The 23,200-nt window shown below is 47.1% G+C and overlaps 1 protein-coding gene across 1 annotated transcript; it reads right to left on the minus strand.

The window, feature by feature from the left end:
• Positions 1-1,804: 1,804 nt before the first annotated feature.
• On the minus strand, positions 1,805-17,898 carry LOC130836278 (NACHT domain- and WD repeat-containing protein 1-like). Its single transcript, XM_057708339.1, has 5 exons — positions 17,678-17,898; positions 15,150-15,282; positions 11,167-11,252; positions 8,954-9,070; positions 1,805-2,239 (listed from the first exon to the last, which is right to left on the minus strand). The coding sequence occupies exons 3-5, from the start codon at positions 11,248-11,250 to the stop codon at positions 1,805-1,807; spliced, it is 636 nt and encodes a 211-aa protein (XP_057564322.1). The 5' UTR covers positions 11,251-11,252; positions 15,150-15,282; positions 17,678-17,898.
• Between the last annotated feature and the right edge of the window lie 5,302 nt (positions 17,899-23,200).

The raw sequence follows: 23,200 nt of genomic DNA on the forward strand, positions 1-23,200 counted from the left end.
TGAGAAAATACCAGCCAAGCCCAGATTGCGGGACCTTCTAAAAAGACCTGGCCAGTACTTCACAAAATGGTCCAGGTCATGAAAAACAAGGATATGAAAAACTGTTACAGACCAGAGTAGCCTAAGGAGACAAAGGACTAAATGCAATCTGGGATCTTGGGACAGAAACACATTGATGGGAGAACTGAGGAAATCCGAATAAAGTCTGAAGTCTAGTTACTAGTCATGTACGAGTATTAAATACCGACGTTCATTTCTGAGTTCTGGCAAATGTACTTCGGTCACATAAGATGCTAGCATTATGAGAAGCTGGGTGAAGAACATTTAGGAACTCTACATTATCTTTGTAGCTTTATAATGTTGTACCTTTTTTTTCCATCTAAAATTATCCTCAAATAAAATTTTTAAAAATTGATGTCTACAGAATTTATATATATGATGGATAATCACTATATATAAATCACTATATTCAGTATCTTTAAATCAATGTATTTAATATGTTGATAAAATGAATTCATATATTTCATTGTGTGGGTAATATCAATTCATATATTTAATATTTTTGATAATATAAATTCATATATTTAATGTTTTTGGTAATAGAAATTCATATATGTCATAGTGTGGGTGATATAAATTCATATACTTAATAGTGTGGGTGATTTAAAGTCACATATATAATACTGTGGGTCGGGACTTCCTGGTGGCACAGTGGTTAACAATGCACCTGCCAATGCAGGGGAGAGAGTTCCGATCCCTGATCCAGGAAGATCCCACATGCCTCGGAGCAACTAAGCCAGTGCACCACAACTACTGAGCCTGTGCTCTGCAACAACAGAAGCCACCGCACTGAGAAGCCCATGCACCACAACAAAGAGTAGCCCCACACTTGCCACAGCTAGAGAAAGCTCGTGCGCAGCAACAAAGACTCGATGCAGCCAAAACAAAAAACAAAAAAACCCCCACAAAACTGTGGGTAGCAAATTCACATACTTAACAGTGTGGGTGAAAAATTCATATATTTGATGGTGTGGGTGATATAAATTCATATACTTAATAGTGTGGGTAATATAAAGTCATATTTAATAGTGTGGGTAATTTAAAATCATATATTTAATAGTGTGGGTAATATAACGTCATACTTAATCACGTGGGTAATATAAATTCACGTATGTAATAGTTTGTGTGATGCAAATTGATATACTAATAACCCGTAAGCTGACATTACTAACTCACAAATAATAAGAACCTATTTCTTGCTGACAGCAAGCAGTGGGGCAATGGCTTGATCACACTTCATTTTTAGAAAAACCTTTCTGCTAGCCGGTGTGCAGGATGGAAGGGGCAGAGGACAAGGCTAGAGGTGAAAGGTAAGGGACCAGCTGGGAGCTGGGTGATGGACTCAGACAGTCACGGGTGGGGGTGGGGAGTGGGCGGGGAATCCCTTCTCTCCCCCTTGGGCAAAAGAGACTCCTTCTTCCTGTACCTCGGTTTTCACCTCAGAGGCAGGTACACCGATGAAGGACGACTCCCCAGCAGGGGCCAGCTCTCGACTAACACGGGGCGACCCACTCTTCCAATTTTCCCAAAACTGTCCCGGGTTTGGCCCTGCATCCTGCAAAATCCTGCGTCCTGGGAGTGGCTCAGTCCCAGGCAAACGGGTTTGGCAGTCATCCTAGTACACATCCCCCAAAGCCTGCCTGGGAGAAGGAAAGAAAGAGCCCAGGGAGAAGAGAAGAATCCTAAGAGACTGAAATTAACCAGGATGTGACAAAACTCTCTTGGATCAGAAAAATAATCTGCCTCAGAACTGGGTCTCCAGAGCTAGGTTGGTTTGGCATTTATAGAAGTGCAGACTGTGGCGTCTGGATAAAACGTGATGTGTATTTTGAACACGTGGGCATTTCCCAGGGACCCCAAGGGAAGTCCCGGCAGCCTCACCTGACCGGTGGTAGCGGTGCCACTGCTCCTGGGTGATGAGGCCCAGCCTGCGGGCCTCCTGGGCTCCGGACCGCAGTGCAGAGGTCAGGGTGGCCTCCTCGGGCCCTCGGGCCTCCCTGATGTGCAGGGCCTGCAGCAGGTAGGTGGGGGGCACTGCGTTCTCGTCCCTCCGGAAGCGTCGTGCCACCAGCTCCAGGTCACGTGGCCTGGTGGTCAGCTGAGCCTTCAGCGCCTCCCACTCCTTTTCCTCGATCAGCGTGGGAACGGGACAGGGGCCGTACTGGTCACCTACAAGGGCCTGGAGGAGAGAAGAGTTCAGAAGGGAGGGGCATGGGTTCAGATCTCGGCTAAGGCACTTAGCTCAGTGACCCTGGGTGAGGCATGCCGAGCCCTTAAAATGGTCTTGGTGGTTGTGCGACGGAGATAATTATATTAATGTAAGCAGATACGTTAATTATATTAAGGTAAGCATATTTATTAATGTAAGCATAATTGTATTAATGTAAGCTGATAATTATATTAATGTAAATAGAGAAAGAGAACCAGTAATGGCTTTCTTGACATAAGAGAAATCATTTTGGCCTAAGCCATTTTCTTTTTATTTATTTATTTATTTATTGGCTGTGTTGGGTCTTCGTTGCTGCACGTGGGCTTTCTCTAGTTGCAGAAAGTGGCAGCTATTCTTTTGTTGTGGTGTACGGGCTCCTCATTGCCGTGACTTCTCTTTTTGTGGAGCACGGGCTCTAGGCACGCAGGCTCAACAGTGGTGGCACACAGGTTTAGTTGCTCCATGGCATGTGGGATCCTCCTGGAGCAGGGATCAAACCCGTGTCCCCTGCATTGGCAGGCAGATTCTTAACCACTGTGCCACCTAGGAAGCCCTAAGCCATTTTCTGATCTAAGCCTGGCTGCAATGCTTGCCCTTGAACACACCCCAGTAATCAATGACCTCAAGGGAAGTGAGGGAATGCAGGAATAAAGGAAAAGCAGTCAAGAAACAATAGTCCAGGGACTTCCCTGGTGGTGCAGTGGTTAAGAGTCCGCCTGCCAATGCAGGGCACATGGGTTCGATCCCTGGTCAGGGAAGATCCCACATGCCATGGAGCAACTAAGTCCGCGCGCTACAACTACTGAGCCTGCATGCCTGGAGCTCGTACTCCGCAACAAGAGAAGCCACCGTACTGAGAAGCCTGTGCACCGCAATGAAGAGTAGCCCCCGCTCACCGCAACTAGAGAAAGCCTGTGCACAGCAATGAACACCCAACACAGCCAATAAATAAATAAATGAATGAATTTTAAAAAGAGAGACAGGCAGACAAAGATCCGACACAAATAGACAAGGAGAAGATGTTATGACAACAGAGGCAGAGATGAGGGGTGCAGGGGTGGAGCCACAAGTCAAGAAATGCCTGGAGCCCCCAGGAGCTGGAGAAGATGAGGAAAAATTCTCCCTGAGAAAGCTAGAAGGGAGGGTGACCCAGCTGAGACTTTGATTTCAGGCTGCTGGCCTTCAGATTATGAAAGAATAAACTTCTGTTGTTTTAAGCTTCTTTCTCCTCACATTTGTGGTCATTTGTTATGACAGCCACAGGAAACTTGTTTTACCTCATACCAGGTGCTGGCTTGTCCCAGCAATAGAAATGTGACAAGAGTGAAGCCCTCCACTGGCTCTGGCCAAATCTCATGCTATGACGTGGCCCCGGGAGCAGGACTATCCCCAGTAACAGCCAGGGAACAGGGCCAGAGGAGAGGGAGGTGAATGTGTATCTCGAAAGCACATCTTGAAAGTACAGGGTGGATCCCCATCTTTAGAATTTTGATACTCTGTTTCTCATGGATTTGGGGGATCAGTTTTGATATTTGAAAAAAAAACTGCGTTAAAATATTAATTATCTTGATAACTAAGATTTGGGGCACTGTTGCAATACGAATAGAAGTGAGTGTCTCCATTGATATGGAGGGAATAAACGAGCAGTGGGGGAAATTGTTGCAATGCAAATAGAAGTGATTGTTCTTTTTCCACTTGAGAGCAAGGAAAACAAAGAGAACTTCAAACAGGCTACAGGAGAAAGATAACCTGGCCTGAAAGAGTTAAACAATCTTGGTTATTCTTTAGCTGTTATGATTACTCTCTGACTCCGTATGAATCACACCTTGCACCTGGCATTTCTTCCCCCGCTACACTCCTTTGTAGCACTCTTCATTTCAGAAAGAAGGTCATGGGCCGATAACTTCAGGGACACCAGACCCGGCTGCTACGCTGCCTGATGCCAGCTTTGGCCATGAATTTGCAGAAGAAAAGAATGCAAGAGCCTCACCACCTGGATTCTTATCATCTACCCGGACTGCGAGCCCCACATTTAAAATCTTCCCCGACTCCCAAGGAGCGGGGGGCACAGTTCTTGAGGCACTAGCCTGCTGTGTCTTCCCTTCTGCCTGGCAGAAAAATAAAGCCATCTTTCTCTTCCTCCATAATCTCTGTCTCCGTATTTCTATTTGGCCTCGGTGCACAGAGTAGCCATTATTACGGCAACAACACCCCCTTAAATTTGGTTCTGGAGGTTAGTGCCTCTCGCCTCACCTTAGTCCCGGTTCCTCCCAGGGGCATCACAGCTGCAGAAGCCTTCAGGGAACCAAAATTCCAACTCTTTCCTTGTTAGTCGTGGAACTGAGGCCCAGGATGCAAAGGAAGTGGTCCAAGGTCATGGGTTTAAGAGCCAGCCAGGAAGGGGAGATGGTCAGATCCCAGTGTGGAAACTGACTTCTCAGCACAATCATTCTTGGAATATATATTGAGCCAAGCGCATGACAGCTGCTCAACAGACAGAGTGACCAAGACAGTCCTGGTCCCTGCCTTCCTGGACCTTGGAGTCTTAACAGGAGAAGCAGGCGTCAATTTAGAATTGTACCAGTGTCAATATTGCAGCTGCCATAGTTCTAGGAGGAAAGGCTAATGTGGGTCACACATGGGCTGCGGAGTCAGAGAAATCCCCTCAGGAAGTGAGGATCAAGCTGTAGAATAAGAAAGGAGAAGGAGTGCCCCCAGCAGAGCACCTGGCTAGCAGGAGAACAGCACGTACCAAGGCCCTGGGGCAGGAAGTGTGGCAAAGGGCCAGTGCCAGAAAGCCAGGGGCTATAGCACCAATGAGGAAGGGGCAGTAAAGGGAGATAAGGCCATCCCCTGGGAAGATTTCGTAGGGCTTGCTGAGACCCTAAGATTTGGATCTTACTGCCGAGAACATAGGAGGCTCTCTTTGTGCCCCGACACGCTTGGAGAAGGTGCAAACTGGAACACCAGAGAATTAGGCTGGAGAAGGCCTAGGACATCGGGCCCAAAGTCTTGAGTTTCTTCATTATGTAAAATGGAAGCAAACACCCCTCCCTGCTTCATTAGGTTATATGAGAATATCCCAGGGGTGTGCACCTGGGAAACCTCGATAACTGGAATCTGTGATGATAGTGTAACCGAGCAGGACCCTATGGGACCTTCCCGGGACAGACCCCTCCCCCATATCCTCTGCTTTAGCTCCTCCCTGAAATACATAGATGACAGTATCTGATGCATATTTCCAGAGTTGTTTTACAGATGCTAAAACCCCCACCAAATGGAAGAAATTAACTTCTTGATGACCATGAATGCATGGCCCCCAGACCTACTGGCACCTGAGGATTGATAATATTAACCCCTGTGATACCACCCCGTTATCTCACCATCAACCAATCAGAGAATTGTGTGAGCTGATCGCGGACCCTGCAACTCCCCTCCCTCACCTGGCCTTTATTTTATTTTTTTTTTAATTATTTATTTATTTATTCATTCATTTCTATTTTTGGCTGTGTTGGGTCTTCGTTGCTGCACACAGGCTTTCTCTAGTTGTGGTGAGTGGGGGCTACTCTTTGTTGCAGTGCACAGGCTTCTCAGTGCGGTGGCTTCTCCTGTTGTGGAGCACGGGCTCCAGGTGCTCGGGCTTCAGTAGTTGCAGCACATGGGCTCAGTAGTTGTGACACACAGGCTTAGTTGCTCCGCGGCATGGGGGGGATCTTCCCAGACCAGGGATCGAACCCGTGTCCCCTGCATTGGCAGGCGGACTCTTAACCACTGCACCACCAGGGAAGTTCCTCACCTGGCCTTTAAAAATGCTTTCCTGAAAACCATCGGGGAGTTCAGGGGTTTTGAGCAACTAGTTGCCCTGGACTCCTTGATAGGTGCCCTGCAATAAATGTGGCACCTTCCTTCACCACAACCCGGTGTCAGTAGATTGGCTTTATTCCACATGGGTAAGTGAACCTAACTTTGGTTTGGTAACAATGGGGCGTTGACGAGGACACCCCTCTCCAGGGGACTTTCCTGAAGGAAGAGCCTCAGAGGAACAAAAGGAGTTGGAAAAGATGTAGCCAGCCAATCATAAAACAGAGATCTCAGGAAGGAGATCGATGATACAAGATGCTCCTGTCTGCGGGACCAGAGCAACAGGAATGGGAAGAGCTTGAAAGAAGATCAAGGAGCCACCAGGAGCAACTCTCTGGAGATGCTGGAGCTGCAGGTGGCCCAAGAGACCCAGATCTTCTAGAAGGAACTGCCTTGGGGAGCTGTCCCCTGCTGCACTGCCTAATGACTTATTTACCAGAGAGATGCCTCTCCAAGGGCCTCCACTGAATCTCTGATTTTTGTGGAGAGCCCCCCACATCAGAGCCACTGAAGGAGAATGATGCCATGACTTTCCAGAAATAGAGGGGATATGCCTGGTTCAGGAGCAAGGCAGGAAGTGGGTCGAGGTCAGCCTGTAGCCCAAAGAACCCTTCTGGAAGGATTTGCAAGGTCCCTGGACCGTTTGAGCCTGGGGGAAGCTCAGAAATCATCCTCCCTCCTGTCCCTCATCCCCCATGCCTCCTGGAAGCTGCGCTGTGCTTTTGGCTGCCTGCAATTTGGGTTGCAAAATCGAATTCCTCCTGGAGTTCATTTTCTCCCCATCTCCCTTTTTTCTTTACACATTTTTTCTTTTCTTTTTTTCTCTGGAGCTCAACAAAATGATCAATCATCAGGCTCAATTATCAGCAAAATTAGAAGATTGGAAAAAAAATTGTGAAGGAGATATGTCCAGATAAGCTGGACAGTAGAGCCTTTCAAACATTAGGATGTATTTTAAAGCAATAATTAAAATAGGCAACTATACTCAACACTTTGCAGTAACCTATAAGGGAAAAGAATGTGTATGTATAACTGAATCACTTTGCTATACACCTGCAACTAACACAACATTGTAAGTCAACTAGACTTCAATCAATCAATCAATAAAATGATTCAAACTTCCAGTTATAAGATAAATAATCCTGGTGATGTAATGTACAACACAATGACTGTAGGTAACACTGCTATAGGGTATATGTGAAAGTTGCTAAGAGAGTAAATCCTAAACATTCTCATCACTAGGGAAGAACATTTTCCTTTTTCATATCTATATGAGCAGATGCATGTTAATTAAGATCATTTAATAATTATTTCACAACACATGTAAGTTGTTATGTTGCACACTTTAAACCTATACAGTGCTGTATGTCAATTATATCTCAATAAAATTGGGGAAAAAAGAAAAATTGATGCTAACATACAAAGAAAAGTATAGAACAAAACAATGAAAACACAATGGTAACTGTATAGATAAAACTTGATACATAATAGAAAGAAAGAAAGCTTTTCACATCTGCTGCCAGGTCTTAGTTTTTTTTTTAAGGAGACAACCTCTAAGGCAGCACTAGAATTTTCCATAACACTGGAAGTGTTCATATCCATGCTGTCCAATATGGCGGCCACTTGAAACATGTGACCACTGAGCCACTGTAATGTGGCTGGTGCTACCAAGGAACTGAAATTCTAATTCTACTTGTTTTAATTAATTTAAATTTAAGTCACCACCTGTGGTTCGTGGCTACTGTATTGGGCAGTGCAATTTTAAGGCCAAACAGGCCTCATCTATTTGTCTTTATTTCCCTAGAAAACAGCTTTTACAGTGGGGACCACCCTCTCCTATTTCCTACATTCTTGTCTGTGGGAGAGGTTTTGGGGGGAGCTAGTCGAAGCTTCTTTGCGATTAAGATGTATCAGGCAAAGATACTTTCTCAACTTTTTCTTTCTTTACTTTCTGGGACAGGGGGAGGCAAACTTTTTCCATCAAGGGCCAAATAGCCAATATTTTCAGCTTTGCAGGCCAGATGGTCTTTGTGAAAGCTACTGAGCTCTGCCATTGAAGCTGGGAAACAGCCTTGGGTGATATGTAGATGAATAGGTGTGCCAATAAAACTTTATTTACAAAAACAGGAAGGGGGCCAGATTTGCCCCACTGGCTATGGTTTGCTGACCCTTGCTCTAGGATTTATGAGCCAAAATACCAGAGTCCTTGGTGTATCTGAAACTTAGTGATGTAATAAATCAAAACTCTAGAATATCATTTGCCAACCATAACCCAAACCATTAATTGTGAGCTAGGAGTTGTTCTGGTGTCAGAGGGAGTACAGTTGGGGAAGAGAGAAGACCCTGATTGGTCTCGCCTAGGGTCAGAGGCAGTTTGCCCCTGAGGCAGGCTCCAGATAGGGTCACAAAGTCTGTTCCCAACACCATGGGGCATATTGGAGAAAAAAAAATTTGATACACTGTATATTTCCACTTTCTCTATGGTTTTCTAGGACCTCAAAATTCCCCAAAGTGGATGAGGTAGGAAGGCTGGGGGAAGGTTTGGAGCAAATTCTAAGATCCCTTTGGGCTTCAACACTCTGCTCTCCAACTCACCTGCTGCTTCCACTCGACTGCTCATGTCTGGATCCCAGCTAGCTCTACAGAAAAATGAGTGCTGTGATTGATTAGCAATGTCTGGCATGGGCAGGCTATGAAGATTGGGTATGATAGCAGAAATGCTACCCACTTCCCTCCACTGACTGGTTTGGCTAAGAAGCAGGGGCCATAACCCAGTGCTGGAATGAGAAGTAAGAGCTAATCCATCCCTCCCAAGAAACTCACAACAAAAGCTGGCCCTATGGATGTTTTCCGACACCGGTCAAGCTCCTCCAAGCAGAGTTCCGTGGTCAAGTGGTCAGTGGCCTCGGTGTTCCGAATACCCCACCTCAGATCAACCACCTGGAAATTACAAGCGTGGGTTTGTCAGGAATGTGGCAGGATGAGTGATTTTTTAACTCCCTTTGATAAAGGCATAAACTTTCTTTCAGTAATTTTTGACAGCCTCTCCTCCAAGAGGGATGTCTGGATGAAAAGAACTTGAGTGACACCATAATCCCAGTGTAATCAAGAGAAAAATATTAAACAGACCCAGACTGGAGACATCCTACAGAACACCCAGGCAGTCCTCCCCAAGACTGTGATGGTCATGAGTACAAAGGAGAAGACCAAGGATCTGTCCCAGCCACAGGAGACTGGGAAGCTGTGACAACTAAAGGTAACAGGGTTCTCTGGCTGGGGTCCTCGACCAGAGAGGGGACATGAATGGAAGACCCGGTGACAGTCAAATAAAGTCTGGAGGTTGCTTAATGGTAACGTACCAATGTCCATTTCTTAATGGTAATGTACCAATGTCTGTTTGTTATGACAAATATGCCCTGATAATGGAAGATGTTCACAATACATGGGAAAAAGTAGGTGTGGGGTATATGGGAACTCTGTACCATAGGCAACTTTCCTGCAAATCTAAATTCTGAACTCAAAAGTTCACTTAAAAACATTAAAAAAAATTTTTTTAAACCTCTTGGGCATTTTCAGACTGTTCCTTTTTAAACAAAAACATGTCCACACTTGTTTGCAGAGCTTTCTTTGCAAAAGAGCGTTTTCATTTCGCCAAAATCAGCTGTGGCAAAGTCTCCTTGGCAACCACATGCTTGCAGTCCATTTTTGCCTGCTGGTCAGAAGGGGGCCAGGCAGAATGGTTCAATTCAAGTAGTGAAGCTGACCCCACAGAAAGCTGGGATGTAGAGAGGGGGATGGGACTCAGAATGGTCCCTGCCTCCCTAAATCCTTTTGTTCAGAAGGAAAGACATAAAGTTCCTAATAAACTACAGCATGGGGTAAAAAGACTACAGTTCTGGATGTGGCTGGAGGAGGAAAGAGAGAAGGAAAAAGGGTCAGCTACCAGCCCTGCGCAAGAACCTTCATCTTTCCGGGTCACTGTCTCCCTGACTGCATCTTGAGGATGTTTACTGTGTTAGTCACACAGTACCTGGTAGACATTAAAGGGATGTACATGGGGCGTTTCATCAGTTCTCAGCGCCTGTGTTTTCCTTTCTAGTGCCTCTGCCATTGAACTATGTCTCATGATCAGTGGTGGGCAGAGTCCAATTCCCATCACAGCTTCCTTTTTTATTTATTTATTTATTTATTGGCTGTGTTGGGTCTTTGTTGTTGTGTGCAGGCTTTCACTAGTTGCAGGGAGCAGGGGCTACTCTTCATTGCAGTGCACGGGCTTCTCACTGCAGTGGTTTCTCTTGTTGCAGAGCACAGGCTCTAGGCAAGTGGGCTACAGTAGTTGTGGTGCACAGGCTTAGTTGCTCCGCAGCATGTGGGATCTTCCTGGACCAGGGATCGAACCCTTGTCTCCTGCATTGGCAGGTGTGTTCTTAACCACTGCGCCACCAGGGAAGCCCTACAGCTTCTTTCCTAGTAATGTATAAATGCTGGTGGGGGCTGTTGGTGCAAAAATGAATGATTGTCCTAAATGGCGAGGAGGCAGCGTCAACTGAAGCCGAGACGCCAACGATGGTTGTCAGTTTCCTCTTGGAAATGTGCAGGCCGCGACATCCCTGTCCTGGGATCAGTGCACTCTGTTTGGGGCCCGTGGTGACTGCCTAGCTGGTACACCATTAGTGTCCCAGGAAAGAGGCACATCTCGCCTGCATGCCCACCCCGGATATCCCGTGGGCCTCTTAGATGCCCCCGAAGCTGCCCAACTACAGGGACAGCCAGGGAGGGCAGGACAAAACAACAACAAAAGGGTCATGCCCAAGGAGCAGGGTCACAAGGCATCTGCTTCTAGTACTTTGCTGCACCACCTGTGCTGACCACAGGGCCCATGGCCATGACCTCTCCACCCTCCTTTTTTAAGGGCCTTTTGTCTCCACTGTGTGACGCTGGTGCAGAGCCCCTCTGAGCAAAGAGCCCGTGTGAACCCTGGGTGGCACACCCTCGTTCCCTGATGCTGAGGCAGTGAGGGGAGGGCGGGCGATTACCTCGAACATCAGGCCGTGCTTCTGGCAGAAGGTCTGTACTTCGGGGTAGGCAGTGCTCTGCAGGGCTTCCCTCTCTGCGTCCATATCTACAAGGAATGGCACGAAGGCTATGAGCTGGAAGAACCCAGAACTCTTCCCTGCCCCAGGGCTCTGCTTTTAGCCTCATTTGCTCCCGCCAAGGCAGGGACTTTTCACAAAAGATATGAAAAACAGGAGGTAAACCAGAAGGACTAACCACGCCCGGGACTTCCCTGGTGTTAGTGCTAAACACCTCTCAGTCCCAGCTAACCAGGATGGTTGGTCACCTTAGGTTAGGTTTGCCAGATAAAATACAGGACACCTGGTTGATTTACATTTCAGATAAATGATGAAAAACTTGATAGCATAAGTATAGCCCACTCTATAGATTCCAGAATTTGCATTTCTGGTAAGCCCTGTTCAATTTGCACTTGAGATAAACAACAAATCATTTGTTCACATAAGTATGTCCCTCTCTGCACACTATTTGGGATGTACTTATACTTAAAAGATTATTGGTTGTTTATCTCAAATGCAAATTGAACTGGGTGTCCTGGTTTTGCTGGTGGTGGTGGCGGTTTGGTTTTTTATTTTTGCTAAATCTGGCAACCCTACTTAGGGCAAACCTGGATTCTAAGACTTTTTTCACCACTTGACTTTACTCTGTGGCCTTGAGCTAAGTGTCAGACTATCCTCGATTTCCCCCTATGTAAAATGGGGGTGATGCCTCTACTTTGCAAGGCTGCAAGCTCCCCAAAGTCAAGAACCTTTGCTTGTCTAGGTCATTGTTAATTTCTCAGCACTCAACACAGGCGCTTAATAAATATTGGTGGAACCACTGAGGCTGCACCTACTGCAATGCAGGCGTTCAAGAAACATTTGTTTTCTCCACAAGGCCAGGAGAAGGTCACTATAGTGTCCATTATAGGACTCCCAGAGCCACTGGTACAAAGAAGATGCCCAGGGACTTCCCTGGTGGTTGAGTGGTTAAGACTCCACACTCCCAACACAGGGGGCTCAGGTTTGATCCCTGGTCAGGGAACTAAGAGCCCACATACCACAAAAAAAGCCCGTGTGCCACAACTAGAGAGCCCAAGTGCCACAACTACTGAGCCCTTGCGCTGCAACAAAGACCCAGTGCAGTCAAAATAATAATTAATTAATTAATTTTTAAAAGAGAAGCTGCTCAGGCACAGGAACCAACCTGGATGCCAATCTTGGATCTGTCTCCGACCCCTTTCCCATGCCTGTCCTATATATTCCACAGGTTGTTTACATTTGTCCATAAAATATCTACTGGGAAGTTACTTTCTGCTCAGACGGTACAAAGCATCAAGGCCATGATAGCAAACAAGACATACGTAGACAACGCAGTGTGCCAGAGGTGGCCCGTACTGTCCTAAATCATCAGGAATTCTGTTAGGACAGTCACTATGAAAAATTAAACTATCTGAACTTGGGATGGAACACATTACAGTAAGAGCAGAAATCACAGATACTCAAAATTCATCACTTCTGAGTTATTTTACTACACTTGGCCATGAACCCTGCTCTTGAGTTTGTTTACAACTATTGATTTTGTATCAGGGAAATATGAGAGAATGGTGAGCTCCCCAACATCTCTGCCCGACTCCGTGTTTATGAAGTCACATTGGCAACTTGAAATTGACCTTGGTGGGAGAATTTACAAGACAGGAATTGTCAGACAGTATAAATCAGGCACTCTTGTCTCTGCTTTTGTTTTAATTTTTGGAGACCAGATTAGTAAACATTTGCCAGCACACGCCATGTAGTCTTTGCCTTCATGGAGCTTACAGCCTGGTTGGAGGAGTCAGGCGTTAAGTAAACACGTAAGTTGAGTAACTACAGCTTATGGGGCCTGGAGCTTCATGGGTTCCAGGACCTGCAGGAGCCCAGTGTGACTACAACAAATGGGTGAGGTGCGAGTCCTATCAGATATAGTTGGGGAGTGAGCAGGGTCCCGTCACGCAGAGCTTTGTAGCTATAGGAAGACTCAGGCACCTCTTAAGCCAAGAGCGTAGAGTGTTCATCACTAATATTAGTTGCAATAGCATTTGCCATTCAGAGTAACTCTATCACATCAGGCTCTGAGCCTGGTTTATCGAGGAGGAAAGAGAGGGTCAGGGAGGCTCTCCCGCATCGGTTCCTATGTAGGTCACTGACTAGGCTGTATTCACATCCAGGTCTCTTAGAGGACCCTGTGAGCCACGCCCATCACCCTGGCACCCCCTGAGCTCCCAGCCTGGCTCTGTCCCTTACCTGAGACCGCAGAGCTGATGAAGATGGCCACGCTGCTGGATGGAGGCGCTGGGAGGGGGCCTGCCTGACCCTGGAGAAGCCGCCGGCGGGTGCCTGGGCTGAGGGGGCTGACGTCCATGCCGCCCACCCACCTAGACAATCCTTCCCCGGGAAAGGGCCTGGGCCTCAGAGACCTCACGCAAGTGGCCAGATGGCCTTCCTAGGAGGCCAGCCGGGCAGGGCCACGTGGAGTGGGGCTCCCATCTCACCCCCCTAGGTCCTCTCGACCACCTGCAGCCTCTTTCACCTCCAGCGCCTCTGGGAGGCTGAGCCAGCGGCTCTCCACTGCTCTGCTTGATCCACGAGCGCTAATGCGGGAATGTTGGACTGCAGCCTCCCAGCCAAGGGCCCTGGATGTTGACTCCTCCAGGCACCGGAGCCTTTTCCCCCTCGACCAATAGCTCCTCAGCCCGGGAGCTCAGCAGTCGCCACAGCAACTGTGGTTTCCTGGCGCTCGGCATTGGGGCCCGGGGACCAGCCGGCCTCCCAAACACCTGGGTCCCCTGGGGCTCCATGAAAGTTGAGCCTGGGCCCAGGTGTGCAGAGGGAGGTTGTGCGGTGCTGGGAGATGTGCCCAGTGGCAGGGCAGGCAAGAAGGACACATTCAGTGGAATCTCCTACCCCATCCTGCGCTCACTGCCCCCTCCAATGAGGTACAGGCACCAGGTGTACTATTTAAGCCAGCAGTTCTCAACCGGGGGCCATTCTGCCCCCCTGGGGGACACTTGCAATGTCTGGAGACATTTTTGGTTGTCACGACTGGGGGAGGGGGAGCTGCTGGCATCGAGTGGGTGGAGCCCAGGGACGCTGTTCAACCCCCCACAATGCACAGGACGGTGCCACCACGGAGAATTATCTGCCTCTAAACGTCAGTAGTGCTGAGAAACTGGGAAACCAGCTTTAAATCAACTCTAGTTGAATCTCCTCGCCTGCAGGAGGTGTGGAGCCTGAGGCCGGCTCCCCTTGATAAGGAGGGAGATGATTAGCAAATCTCCAGAGGGGCAGTTAAGGACCTACCCATGTGAAACTGAGATGCGCTCTTTGAAATAATCAGAAACACCACTTGCAACAACACGGACGGATCTTGAGGGCATTACGCTAGGCGATATGTCAGAGAAAGGCAAATACTGTATGAGCTCACTTGCATGTGAAATCTAAAAAAAGCCCAACTGAGAACAGAGAGGAGAATGGTGGTTGCCAGGGACCGTAGGTGGGGGCAACGGGGGAGATGTTAGCCAAAGGATAGAAACTTCCAGTTATAAGATGAATAAGTCTGGGGATCTAATGTATAGCAGGACAATTATAATTAACAATACTGTATTGTACACTTGCAAGTTGCTAAGAGAGTTAAATGTTCCCACTACAAAAACGAAATGGTCGTTACGTGACATGGAGTCACGTCAGCGGATGTTATGGTGGTAACCATCCTGCAATGCGTAAGTGCATCAGATCGACACGTGATACACCCTAAACTTGCACAATGTTAGGTGTCAATTATATCTCAATAAAGCTGGGGGGAAATAACCAAAAACGTGACCAGGGGAAGACCTTCTCAGGATTGGACCTTATTGAAAATGCTTTGGTGATCTCAGTGCTGCCCACAGACCTCTCAGTGCTAATAAACTACAGGCAGGAGGAATGGATACCTTGGCATCCATGGGCTTGCTTGGAACGCCGGCACCTCCATCGCCTTCTCGGAGGACTTAGGCAAACAGCCTCTCTCCCAGGACATCAGCTGCATCTTCTGTGAAATGGAAGTGAGAACGGCTCAGGGGTAGGCTAGGGTGAGGAGAGGGAGGCATTCACCTCAGGATCAAACACGATGTGCCTGGAAATCAAAATGAATGCCAAAAGGTCCGTGATGAACAAAAAGTGAATGAGGTATTTGGGAGAAAGGTATGTAATGCCTCCACTTCACATGCAGGCAGTCAATAAATAGTGTTATAGTTCTAACTAAAAGCCTGAACTTTTTCATACCTTTTCCTTCTCTGCCTCAACTTCCCTTCCCTGCCTTGTCCGCCCAGCAAAGACTTTGCTTTTCAGGGGTCCCCAGGACCACCCTAGGTTCGGAGGTTTCTCTAGAAGGACTCAGAATTCACAAAGGCTGTTTTACTCACCACGATGGTTTATTACTATGAAAGGGTACAGACTGGGACTTCTCTGGTGGTCCAGTGGTTAAGACTCCATGCTTCCGCTGCAGGGGGTGCAGGTTCGATCCCTGGTCAGGGAACTAAGATCCTGCAAGCCGCAAGGCACAGCCCCCACACCCTCCTCCAAAAAAAGATACAGATTAACAGTGGTTGCCTTTGTTTTGTTTTGTTTTTTGCTGCACCCTGGCATGAGGGATCTTAGCTCCTGACCAGGGATCGAACCCATGCCCCCTGCAGTGGAAGCTCGGCGCCCTAACCACTGGATGCCAACGGTGGTTGCCTTTGGGCAAAGAGTTTAAAGGCCTTGATTGGAAGGGAAACTTACTTCTCATGATGTACGCTTTTATACAACTTAAGGTTGACCATTTTAAATGTCGCATTTTCCATTTTAAATACTAGTAAATAACAGAAAGGATGTCATCCTGGTAGTCTTTCAGAGCTCCAAAATGCATCTTCTAAATAAGAGAAAAACAGCTACATTTGATGTTTCTTTGATACCCCCTTCTTTTTGTAAATGTTTTATTGCTAAAACTGTGAGCAGAAAGGACATTGTGAACGTAAGAGTATTGGTTCTGTGAAAAAGATTAACAAGCAGGTTCTACTTGAGATTGTGTAGTTAATGAGGGCCTCTTTGAGAAAGTCACCAAAAAAAGATGCAAATGAGAACAGCCAAGGGGAGAGGAGGTGCATAGGGCAGCATCCAGGAAAAAAACAGTGTTGCGCTTCCAATAGTCCCCTCCCTGTGGAGTCAGGAGGACAGCCTTTAACTCTCACAGCAGCAACATGTGACAACACGCATGGTGTACTGCCAACCACAGAAACTCACCTTAACCTTGGTGTCCAGGGTTTTCACTGGGTGTTGGTCACACAGACATGGCTGACCTCAGTTTCCAGCCCCTCCAGAGGTCCAGCTGATACCATATGGCCCAAGACCCCAACTGTAAGTCACACTGTTAGCATAGACTGTCTTGCATATCCCAAGATCCCCAGGTAAACCAAGACACTTGGCAGGACATTCCAAGGGCTTAGAGATCACCTCCCAGGAGCTGGGCAAGGGCCAGATCTTTCACATTGAGAGTGTGGACACCCCTGGTCTGCTGAGTTAATCGTTTCCTGCATGGACCTGATAAATATTGTGACACTGACACCATTTTATGGATGAGGAAACTGAGGCTCAGAGCGGCAGCTTTCTCACTAGCCTGGAAGGGCAGAGTCAGTGAGCGAGGGCTGGTCTGGCCCCCTGTCCTCCAGGGACCCCCCAAGGCCAGCCTGGCCATCCAGCCACCTTCTCATAACCCACCGGACCCTCTGGTTCAGGTGCACACTGCTGACCTCACTCAAGCTCCCCAGCTCTGGACTCCAGCGTTGGTTTAGGCTTTCTCTTAGCGCCTCCTCACCAGTCTCCTGACCTTGAATTTGCATCCTCTAAATCTCTGTTCCTTCCCCCATTTCCCTGGTTCCCCAGTAGGCCCCTTGGACCCGACCCCACTCCAGTGCATGGCCATGTCCCCTTGGTTACCACCTCCTGACTAGGAGGATCAGAGGGTCTTGACCTTGACATTCACACTAGGCTTTCTTCCTATTCCTCTAGCCCAGACTTTTTCAATTTTAGCACTGCTAACATTTGGGACCAGATCATTCTTTGCAGTGGAGGCTATGTTGTGCATTGTAAGATACTGAGGAACATCCTGGTCTCGACTCACTGGATGCCAGTATCAGACCCTGCCCCCAACACACACGCACCAAGTTGTGACAAAAATCTCTCCAGACATTGCCAATGTCCACCAGGGGGCAGAATCTTGCCTGGTGGTGAATCCCTGGTCTAACGCTGGCCAATTGATTTCAGTCTCAGGGCCTTTGCACACGCCATACCTGAGCTATCCATCCCACGTCCTTTCATGTCATTCACATTTCAGTTTACAATCCACCTCCTGAGAGGCTCTCCCTGATCATCCCATTACTCAATGACCTCCAAGTCACTCCCCATACCATCACCCAATTTTAATTCTCTGCACAGTACTCACCACCCGCTGATGTTTCTTCTCTGCTTGTGTTTACTGTTTGTCTCTCCTGTGAGAACATGGCTTCCATGTCTGCCAAGGTTGGCGTGCATGGCAATAGCAGGTGCTGAGTTAATAATGGTCACATCGGCAGGCTCATCCACAATTATCCATCTTTCTCAACTCCCGTTTGTCACCGCAGACAACGACACAAGACTGGGTTCCCCAGGAAGGACAGAGGTTTTCCTTGGGGGCTCCAGCCTCCCTCTGACTCCTGCTGGTGGTTGAAGGGCCAATTTAGAATCTTCTGGGGAAGCAGTCTGGATAAGTAAGTTTTCTGGGCTCGGTGCTGCCCGGAAGGCATGCCCCCAGCAATCCTAGTAACTTTTGTCTTAGGTATTTTACAGGTCTCTCCCTGCCAATTCTCCCAGCAATGGGGATAATGAAAGAAATTGTTTGGCTCTCCAGCCCAGGCTTCATGGGGCGCTCAGCCAGACTCAGCGGTTAACTGTTGTGTGCCAGGCTAATGAACTCATGCTAGCAGATGCCCTTTGTGAAGGGCAGTCCTCACAACAACCTCGAGAGGTGGACACGATGATCCCATCCCACCATTGAAGGCAATGAGGTCCAAAGAGATGAAGCCCCTTGTGTGGACCACTTGGCCTCCTTGGGCTTAAGTTTTCTCAACCACCTCCAAGGTGGGTAAGAGAACGAAATGTGCTTATAGAGCGTATGAGGCTGGCAACATACCTAGTTCATGCCAAGGACCCACGAAATGTTGATTGTGATTAATTTTAGTATATATTATATTATTATTTTTTTATTTTTTATTTTTACTGCTACCGGGTTCACCCAACTAGTAGCAGAGTCAGGAATCAAAGGCTCCGATGTCAGTGTTTCAGCAGGTGTTAATGGACTCTAAGTCTCTAGAGCAGAGTTTCTCAGCCTTGGCCCTGCTGACCTTTGGGGCCAGATGACTCTTTGTTGGGGAGGTGTTCTGTGCACTACGGGATGTTGAACAGCATCCCTGGCCCCCACCCACTAGATGGCAGTAGCCCCGCCCCTCCCAGTCTGGACAACCATAAAAGGTCCCCAACATGGTCAAGCGTCCTCTGGGGGGCAGAGACCCCACCTCTCCCACCTGGTTGAGAACTGGTGTTCTGTCGTGTTACTGTATTCATGTTACCATCGTCATATTATTTTTTTTTTACTTTTTTGACATTATTTTTTATTTATAAATAAAAATAATTATTTTAACTTATTTTTTGTCTTTTTAAAAAAAGTTTTTATTGCAGTATAGCTGATTTACAATGTTGTGTTAGTCTCTGCTGTGCTGCAAAGTGAATCAGTTATACATATATATATATCCACCCTTTTTAAATTCTATTCCCATGTGGGTCCTTACAGGGTATTGAGTAGAGTTTCCTATGGTATACAGTAGGTCCTTATTCGTTATCTATTTTATATATAGTAGTGTGTATATGTCAATCCCAATCTCCCAATCTCCCGATTTATCCCTCCCCTCCCCCCACTTACCCCCCTGGTAGCCATAAGTTTGTTTTCTACATCTGGGCATAATCATACTATTATATTCCGAGGGACTCTGAAGTTGTAGGTGCTAAGACACATACTGTCTCCAATATTCCCAGTGACCTGGGGACTTCAGTTTGCTACCCTGGTTTCCTGATGAGGAAAACAAACTTTAGAGAAAGTCAATAATTTGCTCAATTTCTCCTGGCAAGGGAGTGACAGAGCTGAGTGGCAAACTCCGTTTGTTGGCTGCACTGGAATCGGTGGGTATTAAAGAATTTTTGGCCAAGTTTTTAGAGCATGATGATGGCATTGTGGTTAGTTTTATTTTTTTTTTCCAAGTCTTTATCTTTTAGAGGCTCAGAATAAAATATTTACAGAATGATAAGATTTATAGAATGACTGGGACTTGCTTTGAAATAAGAACCCTAGAGGGTGAGGTGAGTGGGGCTGGTCGGAGGGTAACGGTGGTCAGGGCTGGGGCGGGCAGCTCATCACACCACTCTGCCTACTTCTGCGAGTGTTTCCAATTCTCTGTAGTAAAACTGTACAATACTCCACCATCTGTGCTCTTAACGCAATGCGGGGCTTTATCATTATGTATTGAGTAGGCGCTGAGCCCTAGGCAGGCGATTTTCCAAACCTCCTCTGCGATTCCGCAAGCCTAATGTTATCATTCCCACCTTGCAGAAAAACAGTCTTGGCTGGGAAATGTGAATAAACGGAATCAAGCTCTTCACCTGGGCTGAGCACGAGCGGGGACGCAGCGCCCCCTGGAGGCCATAGTTGGGCCTGCCGCGTGAGCTTGAACCCTGTGCGGAGCGGGAGGGGAACGCAGGAGAGGTGCTGACGGGCCTGGGGGGCAACATTTGCGGGGCGCGGGAGGCGCCAAAACAACCCAGCGGTAGAGATAAATAATATTTTTTTTAATTTTTTTATTGTCGTAAAAGGATAGATAACCTTTCAATTCAATATGTTTAAAAAATCAAAATCAATGCAGAAAAATCCATGTTAATTACATCAGTTTAGACTACAGTGAGGCCGGGATTCCCTGGTGGTCCAGCGGTTAAGACTCCTCACTTTCACTGCGGTGGCCCCAGGTTATACCCTGGTGGGGGAACTAAGATCCCACAAGCCGTGCAACGCAGCAAAAAAACAAAACCAAAACCAAAAAAATAGCAAGGTGAGTGAGTGAGATGAGTATGCAAGCACAGGATCTTGTTTTTAAGATTTTGACATTTTGTTCATCATGGATTTTTGCTTGTGTTGATTTTGATTTTTTAAAAGTTACTTTAAAATATTGTTTATTTGCAAATCAAAGAAACGAGATACCACTTCACACCCCCTGGGACAGCTACCATCAAAAAAGTAGAAAGCAGATTAGAGGAGCTGGGGGAGGGGGAATGGAGAGTGACTGTTAATGGGTGAATTTGCCCTTCCTCTATCGTTTTGCTCTACTCACGCCCTCAGCTGATTGGAAAGACCCATCTGTGTTGGGGAGGGCCATCTGCTTCACTCAGTTCAGCAATCCAAAATTCATCTCTTCTGGAAACACCCTCATAGACACACCCCCTTTCTCCAGCTATCTGGGCATCCCCCAGACCAGTTAAGTTGACACACAAAATTAATCATCTCAGTGATGGTATTTGGAGATGGAGTCTTTGAGAGGTGATTAGGTTTAGATGATTGGGTCAAAAGGGTGGGACCCTCATGATAAGATTAGTGTCCTTATAAGAAGAGGAAGACAGAGAATAAAGGTCATGTGAGGACACAGCAAAAAGGCAACTATCTACAAGCCAGGAACTGGGCTCTCACCAGACACCAAATCTGCTAGCATCTTGATCTGGGACTTCCAGCCTCTACACTGTGAGAAATAAGTGTCTGTTGTTGAAGCCACTCAGTCTGTCGTATTTTGTTATAGCAGCATGAGCAGACTGAGACACAGAGCTTGCTGCATCATAGTGGAGCCAGACAGCACCTGGTGGGTTGGATTCATGGGGATGTTATAACAAAGTCCTGCAAACAAGGTGGCTTAAAACAACAGAAATTTATTCTTTTACAATTCTAGAGACCAGAAGTTGAGATCAAGGTGTCAGCAGGACCGAGCTCCTTCTGAAGTCTCTCGGGGAGGATCCTTCCTTGTCTCTTCCAGCTCCTGGGGGCTCCAGGCATTCTTTGGCTCATGGCCGTGTCACCCAACCTCTGCCTCCATCATCACACTGTGTTCTTTCTTCCTGTGTGTCTGTGCCCAAATTTCCCATGTCTTATAAGGACACCATCCACCCTAATCCAGTTATGACCTCTCCTTAACTTGCTTAACGTCTGCAAAGACCCTATTTCCAAATAAGGTCATTGTCACAGGTACCAGGGATTGGGACTTGAATCAAACATCATTTTGAGGGGAGAAAATTCAACTCCCCATACGTGGGTTTGGGGAAACAGGCATGGGGCTTAGTTTAGTTAGTGCTGTGACTTGGCCAAGCTGCTCCCTCTCTGAGACTCAGCTAAAGCATGGTGGTGATGACCAACCCCTCCCCCCCCAGACCATCTGACTGTCTCCCAGCCTTCTCTATCTCATTAACGGTCATCCATACACCCAGTTGTTTAGGCCTTGAACCCAGAGTCATTCTTAGTTCCTCCCTGTCGCCCCAAGTCCAACCTCAGGAACCTCCCACCCAATCCAGGCTCCACCATCACCTCTCAACTCGTCTCCCCATCTGCACCTTGACTCCCTGAAGTCTGATTTTCACTTCTCAGCCAGCTGGTGACTAATCTCTGGTTGAAAACTATTCAATCTCTTCCCTCAACATTTAGAATAAAATCCAGTCTTCTTAAAAGAAGACCCAACCTGTCTCCTCGACCTCGTCACTGCTGTATGTCCCACAGACCCATGTGGGACATACAGTGGTGGGCTGAATGGTGGCCCCTGCAAAGGGTACATCCATGTCCTCACCCCTGGAAACTGTGACTGTGACCTTATTTGGAAAAAGGGTCTTTGCAGATGTAACTAACTTAAGAATCTTGAGATGAGATCATCCGGATATTAGGATGGGCTCTAAATCCAAAAAGTGTCCTTATCAGAGAAAGATAGAGTGGGATTTAGGAGGGGGAAAGAGGAGAAGGCCATGTGAAGACAGAGACAGAGATTGTAATGATGTGGCCACAAACCAAGGAACACCTGGAGCCCCCAAAAGCAGAAAGAGGCAAGGAAGCATCCTCCCCTAGAGCTTTCAGAGGGAGCTCTGTAGTACAAATAAGGAACAATTTCCAATACACATGGTGGAAAACACAAGATGTGAAATGGCAGTTATGTTCAAAAGAAAAGGTGGGGACACATATATGTCTGCATGCTCACATAGGGAAAGAATTTTTTTTAAAGGGGGGAACAGCAAGGGGGCATGGTGGTGTCTGCGGAGGGAGGCAGAAGTTGGGGATGGGGAGGAGACGTGGGAACACTGCTCACCCTTTGGAATCGCTGCATCCTTTACCACGTGTGTATCACAGAGATCACCTTTATTTTAAAATACTGGTTAGAAAGCTTCTGGAGCAGTGCTGCCCCCATAGAACTTCCTGTGATGATGGAGATGTTCTCTGTCCGTGCTGCGCAATACGGGCAGCCACCAACCACACATGGCGATTAAGTGCTTGAAACGGGGTTAGTTCCACTGAGAAAGGGAATTGTCAGTTTTATGTGGGTGTCATCCATTTAAATTTACATGGCTGCCGGCTACCAAACTGGACTGTGTAGCAGCTGTGTAGCATCGTGGACAACATCTTAGGATAAAATATTAGGTGAAAAGAGCCGGGTCCAGAAGTGAAGGTAGAGTTTGGTGGATATTATGTTTAAAAAGCAAAACAAAACTAGAAGTAAAAGGGAGGAAAAAATGACAAGAAATAGACCAAAATACAACCCTTAGCTGGGATTGAGGGTTATTTATCTTTCTCTAAATGTTCTGTAATGAGGTTACATTATTTTTAGAAATATATGTATATATTATTCTCTCTATATAGCATATT

Source organism: Hippopotamus amphibius, chromosome 15 (assembly GCF_030028045.1).
Source record: "Hippopotamus amphibius kiboko isolate mHipAmp2 chromosome 15, mHipAmp2.hap2, whole genome shotgun sequence".
NCBI classification, from domain to species: domain Eukaryota; kingdom Metazoa; phylum Chordata; class Mammalia; order Artiodactyla; family Hippopotamidae; genus Hippopotamus; species Hippopotamus amphibius.

Excerpts from the sequence above, each read along its gene's own strand:
- LOC130836278 (XM_057708339.1), bottom strand. The coding sequence starts at position 11,250 with ATGGACGCAGAGAGGGAAGCCCTGCAGAGCACTGCCTACCCCGAAGTA. Across the intron at positions 9,071-11,166 it reads AGCACGGCCTGATGTTCGAG|GTGGTTGATCTGAGGTGGGG; the intron begins GTAATCGCCCGC and ends TGTAATTTCCAG. Across the intron at positions 2,240-8,953 it reads CCATAGGGCCAGCTTTTGTT|GCCCTTGTAGGTGACCAGTA; the intron begins GTGAGTTTCTTG and ends TCTCTCCTCCAG.